The following is a 13106-nucleotide window of genomic DNA, read 5'->3' as shown; positions in this document are numbered from 1 at the left end:
ATTCAAACGCGCATATTCCTAGACCACATGGCAACTGTTGGCAAAGTTTCATCGAAATCGGTTTGCTGGTTTGTGCTGTGGAGCCTCGCATTGCAGACACACACACACACACGGAAAACCAGACAATAAGGGATATATAGCGAATCCAATATATATATATATATATATATATATATATATATATATATATATATATATATATATATATATATATATATATCTTTCTAATCACTGACTGACTTACTGATTGATTCATTCACTCACTCACTCTTACTGATATTAAAGATCGGTACCTTCAGGGTGACGTAGAAAGCTGATATTTTGTGTGCCGATGGACATCGAAGCCGTGACACCGGAAAAAAAAAATCACAGAATCATGGGACAACATCCATAAATGAAAATATAGAAATATGAAAAAAATGCAGGTGAATGACCCAAAACAATGGGGAAGCAGGGTAATTGTGTGCCAGACATCAAAACCGATACACCAGGAAAAATCACAGAAATGTCGGAAAGCATCCGTTCATGAAAATATAAACAAATAAATATAAAAAGAAAATAAATAAATAAAAAAATCAAATGCAGGTGAGTAACCTGAAACAATGAGGAAAAACGGTTCGTATGTTTACACAATGTGTGAACACATCCCGCGAGTACTACATAAAGCTCATTCCAATCACTCACTGATTGACTGACTGATATTAATGTTCAGTACCTTCTGGATGATGTTGAAAGCTGAAATTTCAGCGATGGGCAAAGCTGCTACCCCAGGAAAAATCACACAATCGTCGGAGAGAGGCCATAAATGGAAATAGAAATAAATGTAAAATAACTAAATGCAAAAAAATGCAGGTAAGAGACCTCAGACCATGGGTAAACACGATTCGTTATTGTTTACAATGTATAAGCATACCCCACTTGGGACGCAGTGATGTCATGGTCATGTTGTGCTATACTGCGACGACCCCTCGGCGACATCTCATCGTGTGCACCAAGCCTTACAGGAAATGGTTCAAGATGCAACAAGCAGAGAAAATGGCATAACATTGGACATACTTCATCCCTATTAGAGCTCTTATGGAGGAGATAAGAGCAAAGGAAGGAATGGAAAGGAACACGCATGGGTTGTATGAGAGAAGGGTGATTACAAATTCTGTTCTATTTGTGTACGTAATAGCGTATGACCCTTTATCTACCATTCATCCTTCGGAGCATGTGAAAGTTCAGCGGTAGATTGCGTTCTCTTGACTTTGGCTCTCAGAAGGCATTCCAAGACATCCCAAAGTGGTTCAATTTGATGTATATAAGGGCTCTGGGTCTGTCACTGCAAATCTTCAACATAGTGGTCTTTAAACCAATTCCTAACAGACATAGCAGTACGTTGAGGCACAAAGTCATGTGGTACATATCAGCGGCTTCACTGTAATACAGTACTTCATCAAAGGTGGTTGTGCAGAGATTTCAAGAATGTTACAACAAAAGACCATTATAAAGCCCATGCAGGTTCGCATTGTTGGAATAATGTGCACGTGCAAGTTGTGAGGTCTCTTATTGGGAACGAACAAAATAAGAGTTGGCAAAAACATAACTTCACGAGCACCTGTCTCGGAAACTAACAATATTTTACAGGTGGGGAGAGATGCAGGAGGGTCTAGGGACTCGAGGCCAATGGTTCTCAACCTATTTACCATAATGGGCCACACTGACTGCTCTCGACGTGTTATGTGGGCCGCACCCACACAACTGAGTTTGTGTGTTTATCCATTTATAAACGTTTTGTATCTCTGTGGATACCTCTCATTTCTACACTAATATCAAATGTCTATCAAGCACATTTCAAATGAGCAAACTAAGTCAATGTCCATTAAGTGTTAAAATAAATCTGGTTTGACACTTACATTAATTAGTGGGAACTCTGGCAATTCCCTTTGTTCGAAGCAGTTTTTTTCAACAGGATGTCACTTGGACTGCAGCAGTGTGCTGATTGGAGTGCTTGAGGCCTGCAGGCTGTGGGTTAAGAAACACTGCTCATGGCTAATGCTGTTCATGCAGTGCCCCATCCCCTTCCCCACCCCAAAGATTTGGGCAAAGAAAAGACTACCTTATTTAAAAAAAATGTAGCGTTGGAAAACGTCCACAAGCAAATGCTAGCAGACATGACAGCTGGCTCAACAGCCTCTTGAAAGCATGACCGACTGAATGATAACAACACCCTGCCTACAAAGCTCCAAGATGGGTTTTCACAAAGCCAGAAATTGAACCGAGACTAGTCAAGCTAAAAGTGAGGACGCTATCCCTCTGACCTATCATCTCAGCACCCAAAGTTTTGCTGTAACAGGACAAGCAGTTTATCTTTCACCCCAAAGATCCTTCAAATTGTCATAGCAAAGTTTTACATTGAACCAGGACAACTGACGTCATCTGAACCACATAGTTTTGGTTGTGAATCTGTGAGCATAATTAACAAGCACATGAATAGCACAGTCAGCTTGACACAATTCCCCATGATATTTAATCATCAAAATGACGTATGTGACGTCCTGGTAAGCACCGCACCATCATTTATAACATCAGCAAAATGACAAAGGAGGGTTGCTCATTCTGGACTTGACTTGCTTTGGCCGAAAGCAGATCCAAATCTATGAACTATGGAACCCTAATAGCAAAGAGTGGCTGAAAAGGTGAGGTCAGGACAGGATGTGCTTGAGAAGCAAAACGTAAAGGAAGTAAGCTTTGTGCAGCTCGGTGGGAACGCATCCTGTGTAGTGCGTAGCTGGTGGATATGATGTTGGTGCAGAATCGAGGCTAATCCCATTGTGTGAGCAAAACTCATATCTCATTGACCTGCCACTTTGTGCTGCACCAAAGAAACGGTCTTGACTCGTTTCCGAAATGCCATGACGGTGAGAAATGATGACCCATGTTTTGATTGGCTAACCCAACCTTCCTCTGCATGAATCCTAACAGAGATTCAGCAGTCTTGGAAGGGATCATGAGGCTGCAAAAGTCACTTTGTTTGACCCATCTTGTGAATGTTGACAGTTATGATATAACATTACATTGGGAGAGAAGCCAAGACAATGTTTAATCCACTTAGATAATTCTAAAGAGGTCTCCAAACATTCGTTTCTGCGACTTATAGATCCCAGGAATCGTTTTTGACGAATAGGGTACAGTGTGCTTGGAGTTTGACAAAATTCCATGTTTCTGCTGCCCTGATCATTGTAGGCATGGGATGAGTGGCACAAGCATACCTCGGTATTGATGCAATGGGCAGAGTGAATTTAATGGGTCAAATCCGAATTAATGAGCTGGAAAGATAATATCGATATAGACAGAGAGATGGATGACCAGGAAACACCAAACCAATGTGATATAAATCAAAATGGACTCTTGTTCGAGTCAAGTGAGACGCGCATGGAAACCCGCAGTGAAAGTTCAAATTCATTTCAGGAAGATGTGGCCAAATCTGCAGGAGAAATGCACTTTGAAAAATAAACACTCGAAAAGAAATGGCCACGCAGCAGTGACCCCAGACTTTCTCCGCATAATGTTTATGGAGAAAATAAATGAGTAAAAGAAGCTCACTCACTCATGTAAATCATTTAGCTGTTTTCACCAACTGCACCCCAAGGAAGCCGTTTTGAATATTGTGAAATGAGATTTCTCATGAACTCGAGACTGATCATTGTTTGTAAGAAATATATTATTCACAGTTCGTTTTAACATCAGCTGTTCAAATTAATGTTCTTCAGATTTTAATGAAACATTCATGAAATTTGCCTTATTCTCCGACTAATCTGAAGAGCGACGGTGATAACATCATGATCAGGTCATCATCATGGCTGAGCATCCCTGAAGTATCCCGGTGGAATATCAATGCTGAGCATCCCGGTGGAAAGTTTCACTCTTAAGGAATTAGATTCGAGATTTCTCGAACGTGAGATAGTTTCACAAGAATACGAGACGTTTGAAACGACGTAATCCGCCCCAGAATGCAGAAACCCTGAGAGACAGCGATCATCGGGGCATGTCAACGACCGTGCCCTGGTGCGTGCAAGACGAGGATTGTTATTCAAAATGGTTCACAAAGCTTCTAAAATAAGCTGAAAATACTTGGAAAAGTACCAGAGACAAAGCTGGGCTGTGCCTCTGCACAACGACGGAGTTGAATGGAGACACCGCATCTGGTTTGAGTGCTCCTGAACACCGAACGGGAAGGGTATATCCTGGGGCTTGTGAATGCATGGGGTAAGTTGGAAATGATGATTTAACTGTTCATCATGTTGGGGGCAGAGGGGAGGAGTGGGGGCGTTGAGGACTGAGGGAAATATATTATTTATTTGCTTCCGAAGCCACAAGAGAAATTATACTAGATTTGCATCTATTGCTAAAAGAAGAAATGTGCGCGTGTGTGTGTGTGTGTGTGTGTGTGTGTGTGTGTGTGTGTGTGTGTTTTAAAATGATGATTTTACTATTAATCATGTTGGGGGCAGAGGAGAGGAGTGTGAGCTTTGTGGGCTGTTGAAAATATATTGTTTGTTTGCATCTGAAGCCACAAGAGAAATTATACTAGATTTGCAGACAGGTAGGTAGAGAAAAATAAAGGGTGAAAGACAATTTCCCTCCTTAAGATAATGAAGGGGGGAAATTTAAGGACATTGAAAACCTAGCTGACTGAGGCTTTTCCATGTTTCAGGCTCCACATGACTATTTTACGTTCATCAGCCAAAACTGAAGAGTCAAGTAGGCGTTGCTGGTCTCCCTTGACTCTCGGAAGCACAGTAATCAACTCTTGCATCATGTCATTATTCACACTTTGGGGGAATTTATAAGTTGGAGTATAAATCTTTCAAAACAATCTTAATCCCTTGTTCGGAGGTCACGAAGACCCATTATAAGTGAGTAACCCATGAATTTGCTGTGGCCTTTTAAAAGAGTTCCCCAAACTAAATTTCTCTGTATTTGGAATATCAAAAGTCAAATTTGCCACCTTGTATCCATAGGCAAAGGGCACGATATAAATCCAATGTAATATTTTTAGAAATAGCTCATCCACATTTGTACCAAAGAGATGGATGTGGGTGAGCTATAACCACGAAATTACGCATTGCCTGCTGCCTAACCATTTCAGTTTGTAGTGCCATCTTTGTCCTTAATAAACGTTCACATTGTGTCCTTTCCAGCCTCATAAACATTTTGATTCAAGGCTGCAATCTCAGATTTTAAGAAGTCAATATAAATAGTGCATTTTAGTCGAATGTAAACTACACTGTTGAGAGAAAGAGATATCCTGACACTTTTCAATGTCCCACCACAGTCGAAGACGAGCAAGTTCAAACTTGGAGGAACAACTTTTCTCCCACACAGCTCGAAAGGCGTCTTTAAATTTCTAATTGCTTAACAGTTGAGTATCAAGAGACCAGTACACACTATCAGATAATGAAGGGGAGAAATTGAAGGACATTGAAATGTAATTATGATCTGTAAACCCAGTTGACATCATTTGAGTAGTAGATATATCTATCAATGGCTTGTTCATGTACATTCTGTCAAACCTTCCCATTGACATAATGCCATCTTGACATCTGCACCATGTATAACAACAATGTGATGTGTATGGAACAACCTCCAAACATCATTAAAACAAGAATTTTATTAATGACTAGATGTCAGGTGAACCCGTTCGGTTCCAGTTGTGACAGTGGTTGATGAAAAAAATCATTTGAAGAAAAAAAAGAACAGATAGCTCCAGAGAACTATACCACTGAGGTTGTTTGCATTAATCAAATAATCCTGAAAAGTACTTGACTGAATCGGGAATTGATTTTTTAATAATTTTTTTTGTTGCTCAATTTGAATGAAACTTGATATTGTGTGTCAAGGTGAAAAAAAACAGAGAGTTGGTGTCAAGGCACCCAATGCTCACCTGTTTATACATTTATCGTTTTTAAAAGACTCGTCTAATAATTAGTTTTTTATAAAGCATTGCAGTGAAGTCTGATCCAAATAATTTTAAAGCAATATATGTATTTGTATATTGTAATCAGTAACAAGAGCGCAAGTGAGCACAATATACGCCCGAACAAGAAGGTATATACAGAATTGTGCTACGACATGGAAAACAGCATCCTGGTTGCCATGGCAACTACTTCAGATGATGAAGGTATGTCACGACACACCGTCTCCACAATCTGTACCTCTGTACCAAATATGAAACGTGAAAGTTGAAAACTTTGGGAGTTAGAGTGCAGACAGGAACGGATGGAAAACAGCATCCTGGTTGCCATGGCAACCACTTTAGATGATGAACGTATGTCATGACACACCATCTCCACAGTCTGTACCTCTGTACCAAATATGAAACGTGAAAGTTGAAAACTTTGGGAGTTAGTGCAGACAGGAACGGATGGAAAACAGCATCCTGGTTGCCATGGCAACCACTTTAGATGATGAACGTATGTCACGACACACCGTCTCCACAGTCTGTACCTATGTACCAAATATGAAACGTGAAAGTTGAAAACTTTGGGAGTTAGAGTGCGGACAGGAACGGACGACCAGTATCACATAATACGCCCCGATATATATATATATATATATATATATATATATATATATATATATATATATATATATACATACATACATACATACATACATATATACATACATACATACATATGTACATATATACACACACACACACACACACACACACACACACACACACACACACACACACACACACACACACACACACACACACACACACACACACACACACACACACACACACACACACACACACACACACACACACACACACACATCGGGCGTATAAAAAAGTGTGGTAGATAAAAACATTAGAAAGGAAAAAATAACTTGCACCCAAAACTTTAACATTTTCACGCTCACGCCGGGGGTATCGCTATAGCTCTCTGTTCTTCGAACAGGCGAGCTAAAAACGGAGGAAAAAGTGGAAGAAATTATTGTGCGTAATCTTCTAAACACAATTATATTTATAAATGAACATGGAAGTATTAGATCAAAATGGCGATGTTTATTTTATGCTTAAAAATAAATTGTTCTTTGTCTGTACTAAATGTTTGAGATTTTTAAATAAATCATTTAAAGAAAGAAAAAAAAAAGATAGCTCCAGCGAACTATACCGCTGAGGTTGTTTGCATTGATCAAATTCTCCCGAAGAGTACTTGACAAAATCAGGAATTGATTTTTAAATAATTTTTTCGTTGCCCCATTTTAATAAAACTTGATACTGCACACCGCAGGAGAATAGTGAGTAAGGTGGCCCTAAATTTTTTGCACTATTGTGTACCGTTTTGGTTGTATTTCGGGAACATACATACATACATACAAGATGAGAGTTTTAGTAAAATATAGATATACAGTATGTATATATATATATATATATATATATATATATATATATATATATATATATATATATATATATATATATATATATATGTATGTGTCTATATATATATATATATATATATATATATATATATATATTGTCGCGGATTCGCGCCCGCCGGCGTGCGAACGGCCACGTAACTCGAATCGCGGCACGTCGCCCACCGGACGGACAATCCAGGCGTGACCCTCTCGGACTAACGCCGGGAACCAGTCACGGGTGGACCTTTCGGTCTCACCGCGATCGAGCCAATCGGCCCCCGCGTGGGATAGGGTTGCTCGCCAAATTCGACCTACCCAAGTACCCACACGGAGGGTAGACCGGGCGATCGCACCTCGCCGCAGGTCGACTTCGGACACGGGCCACTTAAGCGATCCGTTCCGTACTATCGGGATAACCGAGCGGTGTTATTCGTCGGCCTCGACGGTTCGATTAATTATCGGGCGTCTTAGCCCACGACCAACCCTTTACGTGAAGCAAGATGGGGATTCAATGAAAGAAATGACGAAGCGAAGCGGGAAAACAGTTCAATAATAAGCACATTTATTTCGCGATGAACGGAAAGCACACATATACAATTCCACCAAAATCACATGGAAAAGAAGAAGACAAAAAGCAAATGCGACAATGCAGATCTATCCGACTACCGGGCACTCGGCAACACTTATACAATTTTACTTCACAGACGGCGCCGACAACACACATTCCCAAAGCAAAAGAAAAGAGAACCACCCTCCAGGATGAGGGGGTAGGCGGGCCTGGGGCCGAGACCGTGTCGGGCCTACCCGTCTGATGATGAGACGCGGAGCGGCGGTGGTGCCTCAACTCCGTGGGCCTCGCGGACAGTGTCTGGTAGGGGGTGGGAAGGGGGCCCCCTTTTGTCGCACTATCTCAGCGCGGGGGGAAACAGGAGGGGTTGTTGATGCTCGGGGAAAGGAGGATTTCACAAAATCGCGGGTCCCGCGACGAGCGTCCCCACCACGACCTCGGTCGCGCCGCCGGCCTTTCTCTCCGCAGTTCCCCGAATCCAACGCGAGCACCCCCTCGTCCGCCTTCGCCGCCGCCGCCTCTCCACAGCTCCGTCCTCTTCACTCCGACTCCGCGAACTCCCAACTGCGAACTGCCAACTGCGAACTGCCACTTCAACTCAACTCTTCCTCCGCTTCCAACTCAACTCTTCCTCCTGCGAACTGAACTGCCTCGACTGACGAACGCGGCCCCTTATATCCCCCGTGGCCTCGCTCCTTCATCTTTGACCCTCTGCCTCCGACCTTTCACCTCTCTTGCTGGCTCCCCATTGGCCCGAGGAAAAGTGGGCGTGAATGCTTTTTGATCCATGAATTTGCATATAGCGACCGCCCTCCAACGCCCTGGAGGCGGGGCCAAACCGCCCCTCGCTCACCGATTGGACGGAACAAAAGTGGGCGCGAGTCGTTTTTGATCCGTTTTTCTTCAGAAAGTCCGCGATGCTTTTGAACACGCTGCACGGTGCGCGCCCTACACGAGTCCAGCATCGGTGCCCACGAGTGGCGCGAGATGACGGTGATGCGATGGTGGCGAGTTGTGACGGTAAAGGTCGTGGCGGTTGTGGTGAAGCGGCGTTGTGGTTGGTGGTTGTTGTTGTGATGGCTGTTGAGACGTGGTTGGTGGTGGTAATAATGGCGGTTGGTCCAAAATAAAGATAGTAAAAGAAAAACGGCTATCCTGAAGAGTCGCAGCCCTCATGAATGACATTTATTCCCTCTAGACAACGGGTTTGGGCCGAACTACACATATACTTACCGAGATATCTCACCTAAGGGACCTGAATGGTGGTTTGCGAATTTGGTCAACCACAACAATATATATATATATATATATATATATATATATATATATATATATATATATATATATATATATATATATATATATATATATATATATATATATATATATATATATATATATATGTTCTCTCAAACCCTTGTGGAAGCAACGTGAGTCTCATGACTATTCCCATTAACTGATGGATTCATTGTGCAGTTGAAGTCCCCAGCAATACAAATAAAAATGGGGAAATCCAAACCTTTTCTGCGTAAAATCCCGTAATGTGGAAAAGAAGATTATTCTTTTATAGGACCACTCGGTACATACACATTCACAATAACAATATTTTGTGTATTAAAATACAACTCCACAGATATATATAAATATATATATATATATATACATATATATATATATATATATATATATATATATATACATATATATATATATATATATATATATATATATATATATATATATATATATATATATATATATATATATATATATATATATATCTTCTTCCTCTTAACTTCCTCCTCGTCTTCTTCCTCGATTTTTTTTTTTTTTTACACTTCCATGACCTAATCTGTTGAACTCTCTCATACATTATTTTTAACAACAAAAACGATCTTATAATGCTTCATCTTCCTCTCTCACACATGTGGTACTCTACTGTTTCACAATGCACTACTCTTCTGCTATTTAACAGAATGCTCTCATTTCGAGCTCTCTTTCATTTCTTGCCTAAAAAATCCAACTATTACAGCGCTTCTTCTCTCCATGCTCTGAATTCGCCTTCATTGCATCCATCAAGAATTGTGTTAAATCGCATCTCTGACCTAAAACTTTTAAAAACCACAGTTTGCCATGGATGCTCGCTTTCCATCAACCATTCTTTTTTTCCAACTTCAGTGCCAACTCACCCCCCTCACCCCTCACTCTCACTCTCAAAGCAACCATCCCACTCTTCTCCCTCCAAGCCTCCCTCTCACCTCTCTCAAAAATTCCTCCCTCACCTTTCTCCCACCTTTCATCCCCATCACTCTTCCTTCTCAAAGTTGCCCCCCCTCTCATCCACCAACCTGCCTCCCTCCACTGCCCTATCACCTCCATCTCTTCACTCCACCTCCTCAAATCCTCAACTGCCTTCTTCCTTGTCTCTTGTCCCCCCTCTCCCCCAGCACCACAGAGCCTTTTCTCCTCCTCATTCGGCCCCCCCCCTCGCTATTCTGCAATACCCGACACTCCTTCAGCAACCCTCCTTACCTGCCCCCCTCATCCCTTGTCCTACCCTCCCCCTCCCCCTCCACCTCCTGCACCCAAAGCCTCCTCCCCTACCTCTTCATTAAAAGTGTGGACCTCAAATATCCGGGGCCTTCGCTCAAACCTTTCAGATCTTTCCATACAGGTTGCCACTGACAAACCAGACATTATCTGCCTAACAGAAACTTTCCTCTCCCAAGACGTGTCTGACTCCCAAGTATCGCTCCCTGGTTACTCCCTCTTACGGTATGACAGACCTGAGCCTCGTCCTGGTGGAGGTGTTGCTCTCTTCATCAAAGACTCTATTCCTCACTCTCCATGCACTGCTCTCACTCCCCCACACCCCCAGGAATACCTCTGGCTTCGGCTTCCCCTCCACTCCCACCTCATGTTTATATGTGTACTGTACCGTCCACCGAACAGTGATGACTCCATTTACACCTCACTATCCGAAAACATGGACCATCTTCTATCTTCTCATCCAAACTCTCTCTTCCTCTTATGTGGTGACTTCAATTGTCATCACGCCAGTTGGCTAGGTGTGGGTACCTCTCTCACCTGCCATGGCACCTCAGCAAAAGCTTTCTGTGACTCATTGGGACTGACTCAATCGGTCAACTTCCCGACCCGGATTTCAACCAATGGTACTCCATCTCTTCTGGATCTGATTTTGACAAATTTCCCTGACAATATCTGCTGCTCTTCCTTCGCTCCAATTGGTTCTTCTGACCACGTCCTTGTCAAAGTGGACATCTCTCTGGCTGTTATCAGAGAACCACCTCACCTCCGTCGAGTCTGGCATTTCACTCAAGCTGACTGGCAGGGTCTCCGAGCAGCCATCAAACTTACAGACTGGTCTCCTCTCACGATTTTCTCAAACATCAACTCATCCTGGGAATTCTTTCAAAGAAACTTGCTCTCCCTCATGCACAGATTTATCCCCTCTCATGTTCAGTTGTCTTACCCTTCCTCCCGCCCTTGGTTTACTGAAGCTTGTGGCGAGGCAGTTGTCCTGAAACAACTTGCCTTTGCCTCATGGAAAGCAAACCAAACTGAGGGCAATCTCAGTTCTTTCCACAAAGCTCGGAACAAGTGTGTATCTACCCTCAGGAGAGCCAGAAAACAACATCTTTCTCATCTCAAGTCTGAACTCTCAAACCTCTCTCCCTCCTCAAAATCCTGGTGGCATCTAATCAAATCTGTTTCTGGTGTATGTTCCCCCTCCATCCCCTCCCTTACCTCAAATGGCCGCACTGCTGATACCGCACGTGATAAAGCTGAATGTCTAAACTCGGTGTTTGCAGCTAAATCTTGTGTCCCAAACCCATCACTATCTCTACCCACTTTACCCAGTCGCACCCAACTTTCAGACATGAAATCCTTCCTCTTCTCCAATGGCTTGATTTCCAATCATCAATTTGGTTTCAGACCAGGTCACTCTACCCTGGATATGCTGCTTCTGCTCTCCCATCAATGGATGGAGGTCCTCAATGCCAGACAGGAAATCCGAGCCGTATCCCTGGACATGTCACGTGCTTTTGACACAGTCTGGCACCCTGCCCTACTCACCAAACTCTCTTCCCATGGTATTCAAGGCCATCTCCACTCATGGCTCGCAGACTTCCTCTCCTGTCGCAGTCAACGTGTGGCCCTAAATGGAGTTCTTTCATCCCCCCCGTTCCTGTGCAGGCTGGAGTTCCTCAAGGTAGCGTTCTGGGCCCTGTTCTTTTTCTGGTTTTCATCAATGATCTCTCGGACTCTCTGGAAAATGCTCTATTTCTCTTTGCCGACGACTCCACCCTCTGCCGTACCATCTGTCATCCCTCAGACCGGCAAGCAGCAGCTTCTTCGCTCACTGCAGATCTGGATAAAATCACAAACTGGTCCAACACGTGGAACATGTCTTTCAATCCAGACAAAGCTCACACTCTCACTATGTCTCTTCGAAAGGACCGTTTACAAAACCCCCCCATCCACTTTCTCAACAATCCTCTGGAAGAAGTCTTTTCTTTCAAGCTTCTGGGTCTCACTATCTGCCATGACCTTTCCTGGGAAAGTCACATTTCCAACCTCGCCTCAAAAGCCAGTCGCCGACTGGGAATCCTCCGTCGTGCTAAGTCCTTCCTCGGCCCTCTTGAGCTCCTGACCACTTACTAAGCTTTTGTCCATAGCCTGATGGAGTACTGCTCTCCCCTCTGGGCTGGTGCTCCTGCCTCCCACCTTTCTCGGCTTCACGCTGTCGAAACCAGGGCATTTAAGATCATCAGCATCTCCCACAATGAAGCCGAGTCTTTGGGCCTCTCACTCAATCACCGCAGGTTGGTCGGTGGTCTTTCTGTCTTCTACCGACTCCTCTCCAGCCTTGCCCCCCTGCTCTCTCTGCGATTTGTCCCCGCCACATTTCCACAGGGCGCTCAAGGTCCGCCAACAACCCCCTTCTGGTAAAACTACCAAAATCACGAATCACTGCTCATCTTCACTCTTTCATTCCTCTTTTTTACAGGATCTTATGTACAGGATCGCTTATTTGTAAGAGAGGCCTTGCAGCCACAAATAGAGCTTTAATATCGGGAAAGTAATCCCCAAT

At 43.1% G+C, this 13106-nt stretch overlaps 1 protein-coding gene across 5 annotated transcripts in view; it reads right to left on the bottom strand.

Moving 5' to 3' along the window:
- The window catches only part of LOC147015436 (actin filament-associated protein 1-like), a 196914-nt gene that overhangs the window by 160450 nt on the left and 23358 nt on the right, over window positions 1-13106 (bottom strand). The window contains exon 1 of one of the 5 annotated variants that reach the window (XM_085850192.1): window positions 294-354. The exons of the other annotated variants lie outside the window; for them this stretch is intronic. Coding sequence (XP_085706318.1) covers window positions 294-339 — 46 coding nt within the window. The 5' untranslated portion in view covers window positions 340-354. Of the gene's footprint in view, window positions 1-293; window positions 355-13106 lie in introns of those variants that run through there. 5 annotated transcript variants of the gene reach the window in all.

The sequence above is a fragment of the Eptatretus burgeri genome, chromosome 12 (assembly GCF_056783735.1).
Source record: "Eptatretus burgeri isolate ZD-2024b chromosome 12, Ebu_testis_v1, whole genome shotgun sequence".
Taxonomy (NCBI): Eukaryota; Metazoa; Chordata; class Myxini; order Myxiniformes; family Myxinidae; genus Eptatretus; species Eptatretus burgeri.
The sequence above is the reverse complement of the archived record's forward strand: the minus strand, read 5'-3'. Positions and strand labels throughout refer to the sequence as shown.